This window comes from Musca domestica, unplaced genomic scaffold (genome assembly GCF_030504385.1).
Source record: "Musca domestica strain aabys unplaced genomic scaffold, Musca_domestica.polishedcontigs.V.1.1 5, whole genome shotgun sequence".
Classification (NCBI taxonomy): domain Eukaryota; kingdom Metazoa; phylum Arthropoda; class Insecta; order Diptera; family Muscidae; genus Musca; species Musca domestica.
The window spans coordinates 3,728,869-3,748,950 of record NW_026712346.1 but is presented as its reverse complement, the minus strand read 5'-3'; the positions used below and the strand labels follow the sequence as shown (position 1 = coordinate 3,748,950).

At 32.5% G+C, this 20,082-nt stretch overlaps 1 protein-coding gene and 1 long non-coding RNA gene across 2 annotated transcripts in view; one reads left to right on the top strand and one right to left on the bottom strand.

The window, feature by feature from the left end:
* Positions 1-10,064, top strand: part of LOC101895970 (cysteine sulfinic acid decarboxylase) — a 43,053-nt gene extending 32,989 nt beyond the window's left edge. The window contains exons 3-4 of the mRNA XM_059128376.1: positions 8,539-8,906; positions 8,969-10,064. Coding sequence (XP_058984359.1) covers positions 8,539-8,906; positions 8,969-9,566 — 966 coding nt within the window. The 3' untranslated portion in view covers positions 9,567-10,064. The remainder of the gene's footprint in view (positions 1-8,538; positions 8,907-8,968) is intronic.
* LOC109613639 (uncharacterized) lies at positions 3,775-19,247 on the bottom strand. Its single transcript, XR_002195119.2, has 3 exons — positions 18,705-19,247; positions 3,998-4,222; positions 3,775-3,937 (listed from the first exon to the last, which is right to left on the bottom strand). It is a non-coding gene; the product is annotated as an uncharacterized LOC109613639 (long non-coding RNA).
* Positions 19,248-20,082: the final 835 nt, after the last annotated feature.

Below are 20,082 nucleotides of genomic sequence, written 5' to 3'. Positions count from 1 at the left end.
ATATTTACTTCGAGCTTGTGAATATTTTGTATAATTTAAAGTGGTATTACATTCTTTAAATTTTTTAAATAACCTACTTTTTATGTTGCGCAAGCGTCTAAGGTGTGGGGTAAACCAAACTGGTCCTGAGTCAGGATAGAACTTCAATAATGGAACTGATATAGTTAAAGCATTTTTAAGTACGCTATAAAAATTTGAAATTTGCAATTCAATGTCACCTTCATGAGACCAACTTGAATTGGACAATATAGAACGAAGGAGATCAATATTAGTCTTAGAAAAATTTAATTTGTGAGGCTTAGTTTGTGGTTTTGCATAATTTGTTTGAATATTAAGTTCAAGGTCTATGACAAGTGTTGGGTGATATTTATCTTCCGGTTCTACAAAAGGTGAACATTTACTTAATGAAGTATTAACGAATGAAGAAAACACTAAGTCTAATATTTTACCTTTAAAATTATAAATATTATTGATTTGAAATAGAAATAGACCTTGGTCAAAAATATTTTGCCAAAAATTTTCCATATCGTTAGACCGTACTGTTGACGAAACAGGTACATAATGTGCCGTGTCATCATCAAGGATCCACGATGTATTTGGTAAGTTAAAATCTCCAAGACAAATTAATTCAGAATTTGGCGAGTGAATATGTGAAACGTTTTTAATTAATTCAGAATGTTTTAAATAAATGTTTGAATCAGAATTTGGAGGAATATACGAACATGTTATGTAAATAGTTTGGTTAATGTAAGTTAATTTCACACATACAAATTCAACATCTTGACTATCAGTAAGCATAACACGCTCAGAGGAAATGGAATTGTGAACTGCTATGAGTACACCTCCACCAACTTTATTTAACCTATCATTTCTAAAAAGTTGGTATTGATCGGATAAGATTTCAGTATCACGGATATCCGGTTTAAGCCAAGTTTCTGTAAAAACGAGAATTTTAAGATCTGATTCAAAAGACTTCAAATATGTATTTTTAAGTTTAGTGTTTAGGTCTCTAACATTTTGATAAAGCAAAGATATATATTTAGTTAGTTTTTTGGGACATTCGAATCAGAAGGTAGCGTTATTGGTTTTACAAAATTTCGCCTTTTTCTAAATTCAAATTCTTTTACCAATGTACCGTCTGGCCAAAAAGAATCTTTTAACATTAGATCATACAATTTAGAATAAACCGTTATTTAAAATGATGATAAATCACGTGGTATAGATGAGTTAAATTTTAAAATGTTATAATCATTATCAAGAACATTTTGAATTTTGGACTTGATATAATTACTAATGTTATCTACAGAAGTACTAGGATGTAGTCTAGATATATACATTTTTGGATATATACATTTTTTTAAATGTTCGTCCAACCCGAGTTTGGTTTTTATGTAAAGAAAGAAAGACCACGCCTACTTTTGCGCACACTTTTTCGATTTCCCTAAAATCTTAATATTTGCCAAAATAATGAAGATATCAGTTTCGTATATGACGTACTATTGACTCTCCATCTGTTTGGGGTCAAAAGAACTGGCCACACATACTTATTTAAAGCTACATGTATAAAGTTATAAAAAGTATAGTAATACATCTGCTGATAACATATAAAATATTTCATATTGAATATTCTTCATACCTAACGCTAAAAAAGTATTAAAGTCATTCGTACCCATTTATAGCAATATGGGCTTACATTTGGTTTAATTTCTTTTTTTAGCGTTAAGTGTGAAGCGTATTAAATGTAGAATTTTTTTATATGAATCCATAAAGAACAATTTTTTATTACAATAATTGAAAAATTAGGAAAAAGTATTAGTAAATATGGATATTAATAATCAATAAAAGTGCCTCTTTAACTATATATTAATAATAATTAGTTGATTTAGTTTTAAGCCTACTAAAAAAAAATATTTTTTTATGTTGCTTTCTATAAATCTAAAAATTTCATTTGATTTGCAAAAAGCTGTAAAAGGTTTAATTTCATATACACTGTAAGTTAGGTATCATTTCCACTGAAAAAGTTTAATTTCCATTCCAAAAGGTTTCATTTCAATTGCCAAATGTTTGAAAATGTTAATTTGAAAATGTTAATTATCGAGGCATTTCTTCCGATTAATCTATAATTATAAATTATAGTGGACAACGGACGGACACACAATATATATATATATATGTATATATATATATATATATATATATATATATATATATATATATATATATATATATATATATATATATATATATATATATGAAAAATATATATAAAATATATATGAAAAATGAGTATTGTTAGAATTTATAATAGCTTCTTTAAAAACGTTTGTATAAAAAAATAATGGAAATCGGTCCAGCTGTTCTCAACTGATTCCATTACCAACGAACAACAATTGATGTATATATACATATATATATATATATACAGCTGGACCGATTTGCATTATTTTTTTATACAAACGTTTTTAAAGAACACGTTTGGAAATGGCCACACCTACTTCTTACATTTGTAAAAATTTTAAAAAGTATAGTAACACATCAGTTGAAAACGGCTGGGCCGATTTGACTCAAATTTTCTTTTGTAATATGCGGACTATACAAAATAGTGGAGTGAATTGAAAATATAGTAAGAAAAGGATTCATATACTCGCTCTGCAAACAATCTTGGTAAACTTTTTTAAAGTCCATTTTGTATAGCTGAACCATACACAAAGGGCCGCAAATATTTTGCCCTATACTCCGCTAAAGTTACGAAAACGTTTTAAATTTGATACAGTTCTGTGGGTTACATGAGGAATCATTTGTACAAAATATGTATCAGGTTGGTCCAAATTGTCAAATGATATAGCCCTTTTCAACATCCTCAAATGTTGGTAATTTGAGTTTTAGAAAGAAAAGTAAATTCTTTCAAATAATTATAAGTATAGGACCATGCTTCATTATAACTCTTATGTGAAGGTATCCGGTGATTTTAGCTATTACTGGGGTCTTGGTCACATTTTTCAATTGATTTTGCCCTTATTTGGCATATAGCTTCTGGTAGAAGACCTCTTCGCGGAAATTTTTCAATGTCAATGTTTTAGGCTAGGGCTCATATAAAAGTACCTCCTGATTTTACCTATTTCGAGGGTCTTGATTATATTTTCGAATCGATTTGACTTAAAATGTGTGTTTAGGCTACTTTGGGGGTAGAGAACCATCTCACATGGTCTAGTCTATGCATATGTTTATAATTTCCACGACCGTATCCATTTTATAGTAAAATTCTAAGTCGATTTAGCGATGTCCGTCTGTCTCAAGCAGAGAAGAAAATATGTTTGTTCCAACAATATTCGATGAGTAAAATATGTATTGTAAAGGTATTGTTGGATTCATTATGTAGTATTGTCAGTCCAACTATTGTTATTGTCGCACTGGTCTATAATAGTTTTGGTCGGAAGTAACAATACTTATTTTTGCAATTGACAATAGTCTTTGTCATAATGAAAAATGAGTATTGTTAGAATTTATAATAGCTTTTGTCAGAAGTCACAATGTATATTTTTGCAATTCGCAATAGTTTTGGTCAAAATTGAAAACGGATATTATAAATACTTACAATAGTTTTGGTAACAATATTTATTTTTGCAATACCCATTGGTTGGAATGTTAGAAAATAAAATTATAAAAGATTTTATACCATACCTTTTTAACGTACATCATATTAATAAAATAGAATATGTTATTTCGAAAAAGAATTTATTTCATATTCAAAAGGTTTTCAAGATTCCTAAGTTTTTCAATATACCTCTGTTGTAGGAATACTAGGATAAGCATGTCTGTTAACTGAACTATTCTGACTTAAACATAAATGGTCATCATTAAGCGTTTGGTAAACGTCGGACGATGTATTGTGATTGTGATTCGATATCTGCGGTCAAATTTGATGCTGAATAATTATCTAAAAATGAAAATATGTGAGAAATATTGATCAATGGGCATAAATTAATGAAATACTTACTACTTAATTTTATGTCCAAACAAAATCGGTTGAAGATATGTATTGTTGCACCAAACATATTCACCGACAATTCACTTTATTTAATAACTAGCTGGCCCGGTCCGCGTTGCCGGCCCGAAGTTTTAGGCTTTAATGCAAATTTTGTATAGCATAATATTTTACAAATCTGGCTCATAAAGGTGAACAAATTTTAACATAAATATTGTTCCGACTAAATAGAAATACCTATGGAAGGAGGCCAAAAAAATTTCTGAATAGTCAAAGTTAATTACGCTTTTACACCCATTACCCAGTCCCCAAGATGTTTATGTTCTTGTTTATAGTAAAATTCAATGACGAATCAACAATGCCCTTTTGTTGTCCGCCAATCGATAAAAATCACTATAGATGGGCGGCCCTGGGGACTGTACCAAAACATTTACCTATGTTGACATTTTTCTGTAAGATGGTTCTCTACTCATAAAGTAGCCTAAATACAGCAAAATCGATTGGAAAATATGGTCAAGACCCCAAAAATAGCTTAAATCATTCGATGGTTATATAAATATGAAGTAGGGTTGTACCCTTATCCGTGAGTTATAATCGATATCATGACCTGCATGATTATTTTGCACCCTTTAAATTTGGTATTTTAATGATTGTACTCCCAAAGAATTTTGCATTTTGAGCTACCATCGGACATATTATTGTCACTTTTAAGAAGTAGGTCCACGCTTTTAAATGAGCCCCATTAGGCTTTTTCGGTCATTTTTGTTTGTTTAAATGTGTTCGCATCTTCCAGATGAACCACGATGTAGGCCCTGGAGTTGAAAGGTAGATGTCAGTTAACATCCTATTTCGCACTTATTTAATTTTTCTGGTTAAAAAATTATATATAGTGAAAAATTATTCTTTATTTTGTTCACAAAAAAAATTCACTGAATTTAATATTATAATAGAAATTGAAAAAAATTGACAAAAGAAGAATAACAAATTGAAAAAATCTTCAACTTGTTCGCTGATTTTTTACAGCAAATGTTTAAAGATCCTTACAAAATTTGTCAATAGAATGTACTATTATTTTAAAACTTGATTCCATTGATTTTTTTCGATTTTTTCCCGATTTGAGAATTTTTGCAATGAGATCTCTTTTTCGTTATTTTTTAGCGATTTTGAAATTATCTTTTAACTTTGGTGTGACCGCGTTAAATTATTTCGATATCATCTAATCCGTTTCGCCACCACATAATTCAGTACTACACTTCCACGTAACCCGCCATCAAATTTAGTTCTCAAGAAACTAAGTCAATTAAATAAATTGGTATTAATATTCGAATTCGAAAATAAAATATAAAAAACACTACAAATGTACATTAGAAAAAAATAAGTCAAAATGGAAAAAAAAATCATGCAAAATAAAACATTACAATTGTACATTTCAAAAGTCAAAATGAAAATGTTAATATATCACATTTTTAAGCGATTTTTTTGGGTATTATCCTTTTCGGACAGGAGACAATTCCGAATTTGTATGAATCGTTAAAATTAGTCCAGCGGTTCTTTCACATATGTATATTACCTTCATTTGTAAACAATTTATAATCATCAATTCCATCAAATAATACTGCAACAAATTCATTTTTGTTTTGGAATGTTGTTTTTAAAAACTTGAAGTCACGCATGTCTATTTTTTATCTTCAACCACCTTCATTTGTAAACAATTTATAATCATCAATTCCATCAAATAATACTGCAACAAATTCATTTTTGTTTTGGAATGTTGTTTTTAAAAACTTGAAGTCACGCATGTCTATTTTTTATCTTCAACCGCCTTCTTCGAATCCCAAACAAAAACTGATTTCGGAGAAGACACAAGAAACTTCAACGGCTGTTAAACACAAAATAAAGAGAGCACGAAAAAGAATGCAACTTCAAATAGAGCATAGACAAATGAAAATATAGACAACGAAATGCTCTCACCGTTTATCTTCGAAAAAAATCGAATCAGCAGATGTCGTCCATATCGTTTCAGGGGTTTGAGTGGGAATATTGAAGTCACTCAATTCTAAAACGTTAAAAATAACAAAAACTGTAGGATATTTGCCAGTTGAAAATTATTTCATAATAAAAAAATGTGAAAAGTACGTGATGACATCGAAGAATATAGGAATATTCCAGTGAAATTCTTGAAAAACGATAAAATGTGTTTTCGAAGTCGAGTGGCTTGAACGCGTAAATCAGCATGTTGACTATGCAAAACAAGATGAGAGCCACCTGGAAAAAAAGACAAAACTAACTTTTCGTTGTCTATATGTTCATTTGTCTATGAATAGAGTAAAAAAAGAGAGATTTAACGGAAGGGAGATAAGAAATAAAAAAATGTATATCTCCTGAAAAAAAATAACAGCACATATTTCAAACTCCAAAAAAAAAACAATTTTTAATGACAATATTTTTTGTAAACATTCTAAATTATGACGGGTCTAACTATCGGTATTGTTAACGATTTTTACAATACTTCGGAATTTGGAAAGTTGTTTTTGTTGTTTTATGTTTGGAGCAAAGATTGTGTTTTTGGATTTGCAATTGCAATGTTTGTAGAAAACAAATGAATTGCTGGAACAAAAACAGACATTATTGTTCCAACAAAAGCGACAAATATTTTTTCTCTGCGTGCTGTTTCTCTGTCTGTTGTATTCTCGCTATCTTTCGAACGAATTGAGATAGAAGTCTAAAATTTGCACACATGTTTATTTTTCCAGTAGGCAGGTTAAGCTCGTAAATGGGTCATTTAGGTATAGCCCCCATAGAACGGTACCTCCCTATATACGATATTTTGATGATTTTAGCTACATTATTCACTGTTTATTTCAAGTTTCGAATTTGAATTATGACAAACAATGCCTATGTAGGTCCACCTCGAATAGACACCAAAATAACGGCTACATTTGGTGTTTTTAAAATTTTCACAGAATTTTTTTATGGATTTAATTTCCAAATTCGTTCGAAATGGTGGAGGGTATTCAAAGTTCGGCCCGGCAGAACTTACTACTTATTAACTTGTTATTTTCTAGTTTTTATTTTTTAACCTGGCTTCATATTGCTCAGGTGTTTTTGAAGCTAGTTCGTTTTGCTTTATACTTTTCTTTCGCTTTTTGAAGCCTTCGTTTATGTTGTGCTGCAGATTCTGTTTTATTTGTTTGTATTTTTTATATTTTTTACCATTTTTTGCCATATGCGGCTGAGTCTTGAGGGGAAAACGCTAACGACATATCATTTTTATAAACCCAAATGCCATTCAGTTCTCGACGCGTTTTAACCTTTCACTTTAACCTGGGTCATGTACCGCTAACGACGTATTTGTAGCCACCCTAACGCCACACAGTCCCCAACACTATACAAAATCTCGACTTTGGTGGTGGATTCAGGCTGGATTAATCAGATACCTTAAATACAGATGTAATTTCTAAATTTAAATCTTATAATTATACGCCATTTAGTGGCTGCGCCCATTTTATATATTGTATGGTGCACTGTGTTCTTCTTGTCAAGCCTTCTATTTGATACCCATATTGGTGGGATTGATAAAAATTGTTCTCGGCCATCTTAGATTTCAATTTTGCATAGTAAATTGTATTCTACTTGTTGTGACCTTTCATTTAATACCCATGTTGATGGGATAAAACCTAAGTTACCATCCATTTTGGATTTCCATCTACTGGATGATCACCTTCATGTGATACCCATATTCATGGGATTGATAAAACCTACTTTACCCGCCTTTTTTGAGCAGCCGCCATCTTAGATTTCTTTTTTATATAGTATATTGTATTCTGCTTGTTGGGCCCTTTCATTTGATACCCATATTGAGGGGACTGATAAAACCTACGTTAACCACCATTTTGAATTTATAATGATAATGAATAAACATAATTGTATTGTCACCAAAATCCAAAGTGTATAAGAATTTTCAGATTAATCGGTAGACAGGAAGAGTGTGCAATTTGAATGACTAAATTTGACCCAAGAATAAATAATAAAATAATAAAACATATGATGTGAGCTAAATAAAACTTTTATAATAAAAATGAAAAAAGTGACAAATACAACAAAACAATTAATTTTTTTATGAATTCTAAAATTTCAAAATGTAGAATAGAAAATTTAAGGCCACTCTTCTGTGGTTTTCTAAGGAATCTTACAAGGGTTCTAGATTTGTACCTTTCGCATACAACAATACTTTCTCATCTTTAATAATTCTACCTTGTCATAAATAATATAAGATGGGAGAATGTTACAAAAGTAAATTATTGTCCCATTTTACTGGGTAATCATCAATAATTTAAATGCACTTAAGAGAGATATTAGTGAATTAAAATTTATCAATTTCTTAAAAGTTCTTAATTTTAATTATATGAAAAGCGAATTAATAAGAAACTGCATACGAATGTGGAGCGATCTTTAAAACTTTTACTATAACACTTTTTACCAGCTTTGTTGTAGTTAATTAAATTATTACTTAAATAGTTAACATAATTATATATTATTATCTTTATTATTAGAAAAATGGACTATTTGGTGCAAAGCGGCAAATCATATTCACATCAGAAGACTCACATTATTCTGTAGAAAAACTTGCAATGTTTATGGGATTTGGAAGCGAAAATGTGTGCAAAATTCGAACGGACAAATGTGGAAAAATTAATGTAGAAGATTTGATGGAAAATATAGAAACATGTATAAGCGCAGACTGTGAACCACTGATGGTATCGGCGACCGCTGGGACAACAGTTTTAGGCGCTTTTGATAACCTTGAAAAAATTGCTGATTTGTGTAATAAATACAATATGTGGATGCACGTGGATGCTGCGTGGGGAGGTGGTGCGTTAATGAGTCCAAAATACCACCGTCTTCTGAATGGTATTGAAAGGTATATATTAATTAAATTCCCATTAATTAGCGTAAAATATATTAATACCTTTTATTTTTTAGAGCTGATTCTGTTACATGGAATCCCCACAAAATGCTAACAGCATCACAACAGTGTTCTACCTTTTTAACCAAACATAAGGATATTCTGAGAAAATGCAATTCAACAAATGCTACATATCTTTTTCAAAAAGACAAATTTTATGATACTAGTTATGACACTGGTGATAAACACATTCAATGCGGTCGTAGAGCTGATGTTTTCAAATTCTGGTTCATGTGGAAAGCTAAAGGTACACGTGGGCTAGAGGAACATATTAACCACATATTTAGTATGGCAGAATATATAACACAAAGTATAAAAGCTCGAGAAGGATTTGAATTAGTTTTGGAAAATCCCGAATGTACTAATATATGTTTTTGGTATGTGCCACCCAGCTTACGACAAATGAAACGAGATTCTGAATTTTGGGATAAGCTGCATAAAGTAGCGCCAAAAATTAAAGAAGCGATGATAAAAAAGGGATCAATGATGGTAACATATCAGCCTCTACACAATTTGCCGAATTTCTTCAGAATAGTTTTGCAGAATTCTTGCCTTAATGAATATGATATGGATTATTTTCTTAATGAAATTGAAACCTTAGGTAAATCCTTTTAAAACAAGGCTACCTAGTTTCTTTAAATTTCATGTGTAAACTATCTAGTTTTCATATCTATATGATATTTAAAATACACTTCTAAAATATATTTAAAAGGAGCTGTAATGTATTTATGTATGTGCAATAATTTATGGACACGTCTATCAATTGAGCAGCTGTAAAACCGTAGTTGCGCGACATTCTAAGGACAAGAAGAAATAAAGATATAATAATAATTGTATGAATAAGCTGAATACTATGCAAACATTCATATTATAAATATAAAAATATAAGTACCTGGCAATTTACTTGACAAAAAAATTAATATTTAACCGCACTTATGTATGTAAAAGAAAGTGGTGTTAGTTACTACGCTTACAACTCAATAATGGCTGCACATATTTTGACAATTCACGCCAAATTTTTAGGCCATCTTGGAAGAAAAGGATGAAACATTAAGAATTCGGCAAAATTATCACAATTAAAATGTGAATAAAAATATTTTTGTGACATACATATTTTTTTCAAATTTTTTATTTTCCATTTTTTTCAATTTGACTTACTTTTTTGTATTGTACATTTTCTTTTGTACTATCTGGTCCGATCCTCTTTAGCGGCCCGTAAACATAGTCTTTAATGCATTCTTTAAGCACAATTATTCACACATCTGGCTCAACTGTTTATAATAGCCCCATGTTAGAGCTTATCTTAATCTTTAGTATTGTAAAGAACCTAGCAACATTTTTTATTCAAATGAATTTGCTATGTTTGGAAGATCGTGCGTGAGAACAGAATGATTTCAGAATAGCCAAAGTAAATTACTCCCATACACCCATTACCATAGCATTTCCAATCGTGCGCTGGAGCACCCATAAAGTCTATGTTTTTGATCGTAGTAAAATTCAATGAGGATTAAAAAATATACAATCGCCAGTTGTTTAACGGGAACGGTAAAAAGACTAGCCTAAATATACATTTTAAAGCAAATCGATTGGAAAATGTGGTCCAGACCATTCGAAATGGGTAAAATAAGTAGATACCTGTTAATGTGAAAATGGTAGGTGAAGGGGAAATTTCTTTTTCTCCGATTCAATCCGAAATCCATCTGAAAGAAATATAGTGTTTTCAACAAAATTTCTTTGGATCGGTTTCTAAGCATTTAATGTCTATAAGAAAATTACCTAAGACTCCCAGGTATTTTTATTTGGTCCTCCACGGGGGCCTCGATATGAGCGTCCGTTCTGGAGGAAGTGACCCCATAATTAGACTCAGGGCTCTTTTCTTGATCCTCTTTGCTTAAATCCGAATATCCAATATTCAATTGATTACCCCCGTGTAGTGTGATCTTGTGCGTAAACTCAAGTAAAAATTTGCTCAAAATTGCCCCATGCGGTAGAATTATTGAATGTCGTTCAGTGTAAGTAGGTACAGGCGATTATACCAATCTGCCATTAGCTCTCATAACTCCCTTTGAGTCCAAAAAGGGATTGAGGACCATTAATGAACTAGACGATGAAATTCAAATCTTCTTTTCAAGTGATGCATATTCGTTTGCATAGAAGAATTTCTGACTCTGAATATGCTACTACTTTTCCCATTCTGAATTTCTATTGAAGATCTATTGAAGAAATTCTAAGATTCCTTCTATTGACTCTAGTATTCTTCCAAAAACTTAAAACCTTAATGCATATTATCGGTAGACCTTTGTTAAAGATGAAAAATTTCGTAAAGGGTCACCTCCTTCTTCGAACAGGGTCAAGGTTTTTACTGTTTTTGACTCTAAGTTTGTATCATCTGGGTTGTTGTATGCTGGGCAACGATCTTTAGTCATTTTGAGCCATTGCGGTCCATGTCACCAGAGTTCGTTACTAATAAGTTCGCTTGGTGGGCAACCTCGGCTGTCAATATCTGCTGGGTTATCTACAGAGTCTACATGATTCCAATGTTCTACTCCAACGGTTTTTAAGATATCAGATGTTCGATTTCCCACAAAGGCTGACCAATGACACGGTGGTTTTTTTTTAGCCAAGTGAGGACTATTGTTGAGTCAGTCCAGTAATGAGTCGAAAAATTTGCAATTTAGAGATTGATATAATATTATATGTAATATTACAGCTCCACAAAGTTCTAACCTGGGAAGTGACATTTTCTTAATTGGAGCAACTCTTGTTTTGGCGGTAAGCAATGATTTTTTGATTTCGTTGTCTGCAGTCTGCACTCTGATATATAATGCTGCTGCATATGATTTTTCGGAAGCATCGCAGAATCCATGAATTTCAGCCGTACTAACTGTAGTGTAATTTATCCATCTCGTAATTTTTAAATGCTTAATGTCCACGCTATATTTAACAAAGTTCAGCCAGTTTTTGAGTGTCATTGCTTTAAGTGTGTCATCCCAGTTAATTTTATCAAGCCAAATCTGTTGCATAACTACAATTGGTACAAGCCATCCATTATTCATATTAGCTCTTTTAATGTCCATTACATGTGGTGTGAAATTGAAGAAATCTTCAGCAATGCTCCAACGTATTCCAAGTGTTTTTGTCGAAGCATCATCAGAAATATCCAATGAATTTTCTGGGTTAAGCTTTTCTTTGAGCATGTCATAAATTAATTTTAGATCATTAGCAGTCCATTTCATTAACTCAAATTTCGCCCATTCCATAGCAGCTGCTAGCTCCATGCGATATTTTATGGTGTCTTCGATCGAATGACCTCCAGCTAAAACGCCATCAACGTATAAGTTTTCCAAAATTATATTCGAAGCTAATGGATAAGTTTCTGCTGTGTCTTCAGCTAATTGAATAAGAGTTTTTAAGTGCTAGCAAGGGTGCAAAATTATCCCCGAAAGTTAAATAATAATATTCGTTTATACTGTGTCTGACTAGGGTCCAACAAAATCTGCCGGTACATTTTTGTAACGTCTGCATTGTAAACGTATCTGAAGAATCTCCACTTTAGTACTTGCAATACAATATCCTGTTGTAAAACTGGAACCGCATATAAGTTGTCACTTAGACTTCTTTTATTTGACGTAGGACTTGAAGCGTTGAAAACGACTCTTAATTTCGATGGTGTTTTTTCTGGTTTTATGACTGCATGGTGCGGTAAATAATAGTTTGGTGTTTTTGTTATATCATTTTTAGGAATTTTTTTCATATGTCGCAAGTCAATGTATTCAAGGATGGACTTGTCATATAATTTCTTAATCTCTGGACTTCAGAGCGCCTTTTGATAGTTTCCAAGTAGTTTTGTTCGCAAAATACATCTTCATCTGATTTCTAAACCTGTTTTGGGGTCTCTTCCACCTCCCAAAAACGTGTTAGAATTTTTTCAATTGATATGGTGTTGCAAAGTAATATTTTTCTCTTCTTGTGAGCTTCATCTAATAAAGGTCCTATAATTATTCATCCAAAAACAGTATTTTGTGCCAACAGGGAACCGATAGATTTCATAGGTACACCGACTGTAAAGATGAGGGGTCCTATATCCATTCCTATTAAAAGATCCACTGTTTGGCTAATATAAAATTTAGGGTCTACTGACTGCAGGCTCGTAGTATCTCGCATGTGTTTGTCGTCTAAGGAAAATGGCGGTAAATTTGATGGTAATGACTTAAAAACAAGGGGCCCTAACTTCTAATTTAATGTTGGAGTCAAATCTAGATCGTAATGTGAAAACACACGCTTTGGAAGATGTTTCCGAGATGAGTAGATTTATTCCAGTGACGTGAACAAGATTTCGTTTAGTTCGAAAATGTAAACGGTTTTTAACTTTTCGGTGATAACATGGTAGAAGAATATATATATTTTCAATTCCAAAATCGGTTTGACAGTTCATTGTCCCAGCAGCTGTGTCGATGCGACTACCTGTATTCTTCTACCATGGGTGATAAAAGTGGATTGTGATCCAGAGTCGATTATGGCTCGTGCGTCGTATGATTGGCAATTCGTCTCTAAAGTGTCTCCGGGATATCGGTTTGTTTTTCATCTTGTTCCAGGTTTTGTGTTGTAGTAAGGGTCTCCGTTCCCTTATGTAGCATCGTATGGTGTCTCATATTACATTGTAACACAAATGTGAGATTTTGACAAGATGAATCCTATTATAAACTGTGTTCTTGGCAATAAATTGTGGACAATCCCGTATGAAATTGTTAGCTTTGCAGATTTGACACACATTCGATACTTTGTTTTTTTTTTTTTGCTGAATAGCATTAATATTGGGTTTAGACGGATGTTGAGTCCTCGGATAAAGATTGGTTTGAAAACTGCTGGTAAACTTATTTTTTTTATTATTTTCTTGTCTGCTCTGATTTAAAATATTCGGTTTCGAAAAATTTGGCTTTATATTACCAACTGATTCTAGAGTTTTAAATTTGTGTGTCAAAAAGTTATTAAAGTCTTCTCAAGATGGAAGCGTCTTACATTCTTTAAGTGTATTTTCGAAATCTTCTAAAAAAAATTCTTGGTAGTTTGCTGGAACACAGATATTTATGTATTGGGTCCCATCCCGAAACTTCGACCTTTAATGTCTCCAGGGTCGGTATGCAACTGTTAATCGTTCGCTCTAGCCTTTGAATTCTGTATGTCGAGTCAGTTGAAACATTTGGTAAAGTGAATAAAGTTTTGAACTGTTCATTCACTTGCATTCTCTTATTCTCATATTGCTAGGTTAAACTCTTTCAGGCTAACTCGAAACCATCATTAGCAAGAGGGACATGACTTATTACTTCTCTTGCTTCTCCGGTTGTCTTCTGGGTCAAATGAAAAAGCTTCTCAACATAACTCAATTTGGAGTTCTGGATATAAATAGCCGTAAATAAGCCACGAAAGTTTGGCCAAGCTTTATAACCTCTCTTAAAGGTGTTAGTGTCACATAGTGGCAATCTTGACAGTGGTGTAAAGTTAGCCATTTGTTCCAGCTGGCTCTCTCGTTTCATTTTCTCGTCGGTTTCCTTCTGCTAAAGTTTCTGGATTTGACCATTAAGCGAGCCGATTGTTTTTATAAAAGATTTTATAGCCTCTAGGTAATGGGTTCTCAGTTTGTTCTTATCTATTGGCTTTTCCTCTTTCTCAACAACGTAGTTTCCACGTTCCACATAAGCCCGCTTAACTTAATCGTAGAATGAATTAAGCTCAACTCGTGATGCATCTAGTGTATGTATATGATCATCTGCCTGCGCAATGCATAAAATTGATACATAATCCCGCAGGTCGTTAACGCAATTCGAAAATTTCTCATGAATAATTTCGGCCATCTTTGTACGATATTGGGTCTGACTTTATAACAAATTTTTTTGCAAGAATTTGAAAAAAGTTCCCAGATGTGCAAACAAAAATGTCTAAGTGGGTGCAAAAAACGAAATCAAAAGTTTACTTCCAAAAACTTTTGTTGTTAATTCCCATCTTACTAAAATAACGACAAGAAATTATATGTGTTGAGCGTCGAGTCGAAAAAAAAAATTAATTCAATTGAAGTGACAAGCAGGTTTAAATATTAAAGCAAATATTTGATTTAAAAATCCAAAAATTGAAATGTCCAAGATATTATTGAGTATTGCCAATGGCCTGGTCGTTGGGCTCAGGCTTGGGGAGTCAGTCGGTTATCGGACACGCTGCGCTGACGTCTACCAGCACTGGGGCGGCGTTCGACGGCTATCTGTCGGGCAGTGCGGACTTCGGCTCTGTTTGGGCTGCGTTCGGCAACAAGGCGGCGTGACTCTCTTCTCACTTGGCGGCTTGTGCTGCGTTCGGCACACCAGTCTTTGTTCGGAAGGTAATGGTAATATTTTGTATATTTTTCATGAAAGCTAGATGATCTCGCTTTAACAGATCAACTCCTCCCACAAAATGGGTTCCGTTATCAAATATATACACGACGGACAACCCCGAAGGCTAATAGATCGAATGGCCTTAGTGGCAAAGCAAACAAACAAGCAGACATAGCCTTTAGTAATAAAGTAAGCTCTGCCAGAATAGCTTTTAAAATTAGTCCCTCAAAATCCAAAGAGCCTCGATAAGAGCGTCAATTTTTCTTGGGGAATAATCAGGGACACTTCAAAAAAAATGTGTTTTGAATGTCTGTGTGAGTCAACAAATATTCTATTTAGTCTCATCACACGAAACAATTATTCTGGCAAATAAATCTTTCAATTTTTTTTTTTTTGAAATTTCATATAATTTTTAAAAAAATAAAAATATAATGGGTTAAAGATTACAGCTTCAAAACACAGGGTCATTCAAACTCAGCACATTATTGTAAATTATGAATTTGTTTGGGGTCAAAAGCAGAAAGTTTACCACGCAATCTTCAAAAATGTTCTCGCAGAAAATATTTGAAAATTTCCAAAAAAATATATATTTTTGTGAAACATCGGCAAAAATATTCATATGTGTAGGATTGCTTTGGGTAAAAGAGAGAAAAAAAATGAAAAAATCAAATATTTCGACCAACAAATTTTAGTAAGTAAAATTTAATCAATAATCTTTTCGACAAAATTCCAAATATTTTCAGCAAAATGGATCACACAGCAAATTCTTGTAGTTCCGCAATGAAAAATAAAAAAATAGTCATAACATTGTTATATGTTATATATTCCCCGATGTTGAAAAAAGAACAGAAGACAAAAGTATAAAAAATATTTAAAATACCTCACAGGTCATTTTTGCGTATGCAACTTTAGAAAAATTCCGTGTGTGTTTAAAATTTTAACGTTTGTACACCTTTAAACACGTCAATTTTCCAAAACAATCCCAACACTTATTTATGGCGACTCCAATATGGCGATTATGTAAATAGTTTTGTTCAATGGAAAGTAGATGTTTGTACGTGAATATATGGCATTGGTTTCCAAAAGTAGCGTCGTTTATGTAAAACTTTCAAAAATGGCAGATCAATGCACCAACAATTTCAATTAGGTTTGCGGACGGACAAATATTTATAAAATACTTTCTCAACTGCCCACAAATTTTTCCAAAAAATTTAACCTTTTTGGGAACCTATGATTTTTTTATATTCCAGATTCTTCCAAAAATTTCCACAAATTCCAAATATTTTTCAATGTATGTATGTGTGCAAATGTGAACGTATTTGGTTTTCCCGAAAATTGTATAAAGGGTCAACATTAGCCCTCAATAGCAAAATTTTGATAAATTGGAGTCAGTTCAAAGGGTGTCAAATTTTTCTTTTTTTAAAATAGCGCTTTTATCATTTAAAGGTACAGTGTCGGAGTCAAATTTCGCCACTCCATGTATTCCTTTAAGTCACAAAAAACTTCATTGGTACTCACTTTGTTCTCTCTATTGTCTTGTCAACCAGTTTGTCTCTGACTCGTGTTTTTTTCAGTTGCTGATCTTATTTAGTGTTTGTGAAGAAAAAACTTTAATTTTTGATTTTATATCTTTCCTAATTCACATTCTGTTTTGTAGTGTACTTTTTTATACCCTCCACCATACATAGTGTGGAGGATATATTAAGTTCGTCAGTCCGTTTGTAACTCATCGAAATAATCATTTTAGACCCAACAAAATATAAATATTCTTGATCAGCGTAAAATTCTAAGACCACTTAGCCCTGTCCGTACGTCTGTTGTAATCACGCTACAGTCTAAACAAATTAAGATAGGAAGCTAAAATTTTGCACAGATCTCTCTTTTGTCTGCAGGCAGGTCAAGTTCGAAGATGGGCTATATCGGTCCACGATATCGTATATCCCCCATATAACGGTACCCTCCGATATTCGGTATTTTGAAGATGTTTGCCACATTTTTCAATGGAATTGATTGAAAATTCACACAAGTAGTTCCTTGTGAATACTTTACCCCCTGAGAGAGAATTGTCTATATAGGTCCACGATATCGTATATCCCCCATATAACGGTATCCCCCGATATTCGGTATTTTAATGAATTTACCCACATTTTTCAACGGAATTGTCTGAGAATCCACACAAGGAGTTCCTTGTGGGTACTTTATACCTCGTCAGAGAATTATCTATATAGGTACACGATATCGTATATCCCCAATATAACGGTATCTCCCGATATTCAGTATTTTGATGATTTTAGCCACATTTTTCAACGGAAATTGTACACAAGGCGTTTTTTGTGAGCACTTTACCCCCCGACAGAGAATTCTTTATATAGGTTAATAATATCGTATAGCACCTATATAACGGTACCCCCGATATTCGGTATTTTGATGATTTTGGCCACATTTTCAAATCGTATTGTCTGAAAATCTACACAAGGATTTCTTTGTGAGCACTTTACCCCCTGAAAGGGAAATGTCTATATAGGTCCGTAATATCGTATATTCCACATATAACACCCCGATATTCAGTAGTTTGATGATTTTAGCCACTTTTTCCAATGGAATTATCTGAAAATCCACACAAGGAGTTCCTTGTGAATGCTTTACACCCAGACATAGATTTGTCTTAATAGGTCCACAATATCATATATACCCCCATATATCGGCACCTTCCTATATTAGAAATTGTAAAGATTTAAAATAAAATTTAATGGATTTTATTTTTTTGAAAATTTTCTAATTCGTTCCAAATGATGAAGGGTATTCAAAATTCGGCCCGGCCGAACATACCGCTTTTTTACTTGTTTGTTTTAAATTTCACTTGTATGTTTCACTTCTTGTACAGATTTGTTTTTTGTTTCTTCTTTCCACTGTATTCCTGAACTTTTTTGATTAATGTTGTGTTTTTTTTTTTTTTTTTTTTTCTAAGTGCGTTTCTGTTTTAATAATTTGAAAAACACACTTTTAATCCGGCAACGGAGGACCACGAAATGTCTTGTTATTATTTTTACCTTATTGGCCTTTTATGTAATTAAAAAAGTTTAATATTTTTCCACTTGTTATTTTATTTTTTAATTCACTTTAGTTTTAGTTATTAACAGTATTTTATTCCTTACTATTTATTCTAGCTTGTAGATTTTTAGTTTAAGTTCAGTTGGGCGTAATAACTTTAGATTATTTTTCATGGGGATATGTGCAATATTTTTAGGTTAATTCATCTGTATTTTTTATTTATTTTTGTAGATTGAGTGACAATTGTTCAAATGTTATGTGTTGTAATTTTTTTCCTTATGTGTTTCGTGTACAATATTTTGTCTCTTATTTTTTTACTCTTTTATTGAACACTAACTGCATTTTGTACTTATTGGTTTTTCACTTTTAACGGGAGGGGAGGGGGTGGACGTTTGCGGATCTTAATTTGCCGACATCACTTTTAAGACTGACTTCATCCCAAACTTATAATCCACTTGCAAGCCGGCAACTGGTTTTTCCATCGCATTTGTTTACATCGCTGAATGGAATTTGCATATGTATGTGAATGTGAGTGCACCCACATACCTATTCGAACTCCACTCAGCCAATCATATTTAACGCCGACGCCGGTTACTTATTTTCTCACGTCGTTCAAAGAGAAAACAGGGCGTTTCATATACACGGCTCACTTTCATTCTCTCTTCGCAATTTGACCACAATTTTGAATTAACAATTGCTGCCTTCGTCGTCCCTAAACTTTCGGAGAATCTGCCAAGTCACCCTATTCCGACTTCTTCATTCAAAGATCTTCCAAATAATTTATTGGTTGACCCTAACTTCTACAAGACCTCACAAGTTGACCTTCTTTCTGCTAGCGATGTGATGCCAAGCCTAATGCTTTTCAGTTCAAGAGCAGGCAGATGTGGCTCTCTTCTCGCCCAAGAGACAGTCTCGTCCCAGCGGATTTTTTAGCATATACATCTTCCATCTGAGACCAATGACAATGTAGGTGCGACACATCCAAAGCCTGTATACAATTTCTACTTACATTTACACATCGATGGCCTAGGCCGTCAGACGAGTGCGAAATCTACCGACAATGTAAGCGAATGTTGGATGGTTCCGAAATCGACCGACAACGTAAGCGAATGTTGGATGGTTCCGAAATCTATCAACATTGTAAGCGAAGGTTAGATGGTCCGATTCCATCAACATTTTAGATTGTGGAACTTAAATTTCAGCTGTTTTTTTATTAAAATATTCGTATTATTAACAGTGTTTCAACAATAAAATATTCTTATTATAATTAGAAATAATGCATAAAAACGAAATTCATAAAACTTATTCAAAAGTCGTGGGAAGAAATAAAGCTTAAACTAAAGGAAAAACATTAAATTTTTCCAGTTTTTCATTGTAGGACATTGTTCGGAAGTGTCTTAGGGAATTTGAAACAATTTCTAATTTTTTTTTGGCGTAATCCAGTTCATTGAATCCTTCACATATGACAGCTTCTGAAATAAGGATAGAAAATATAGAACAATTTTTTATTTTTTATTTTGGGTAGCTGTAAGATAATATTATAGAAATGTCATTAATCTTGCAAAGTTTTTAATCTGGCGAAATTATAATTTTTATGATACTAACCTGAAAGAAATTCAATTATTAATAGATTATAACGGAGAGTTTTTAATATTCTTACATATTTTCCAAAATCTTCTACAATTTTGGAATGCATGGAATCTGCTCATTTTGTA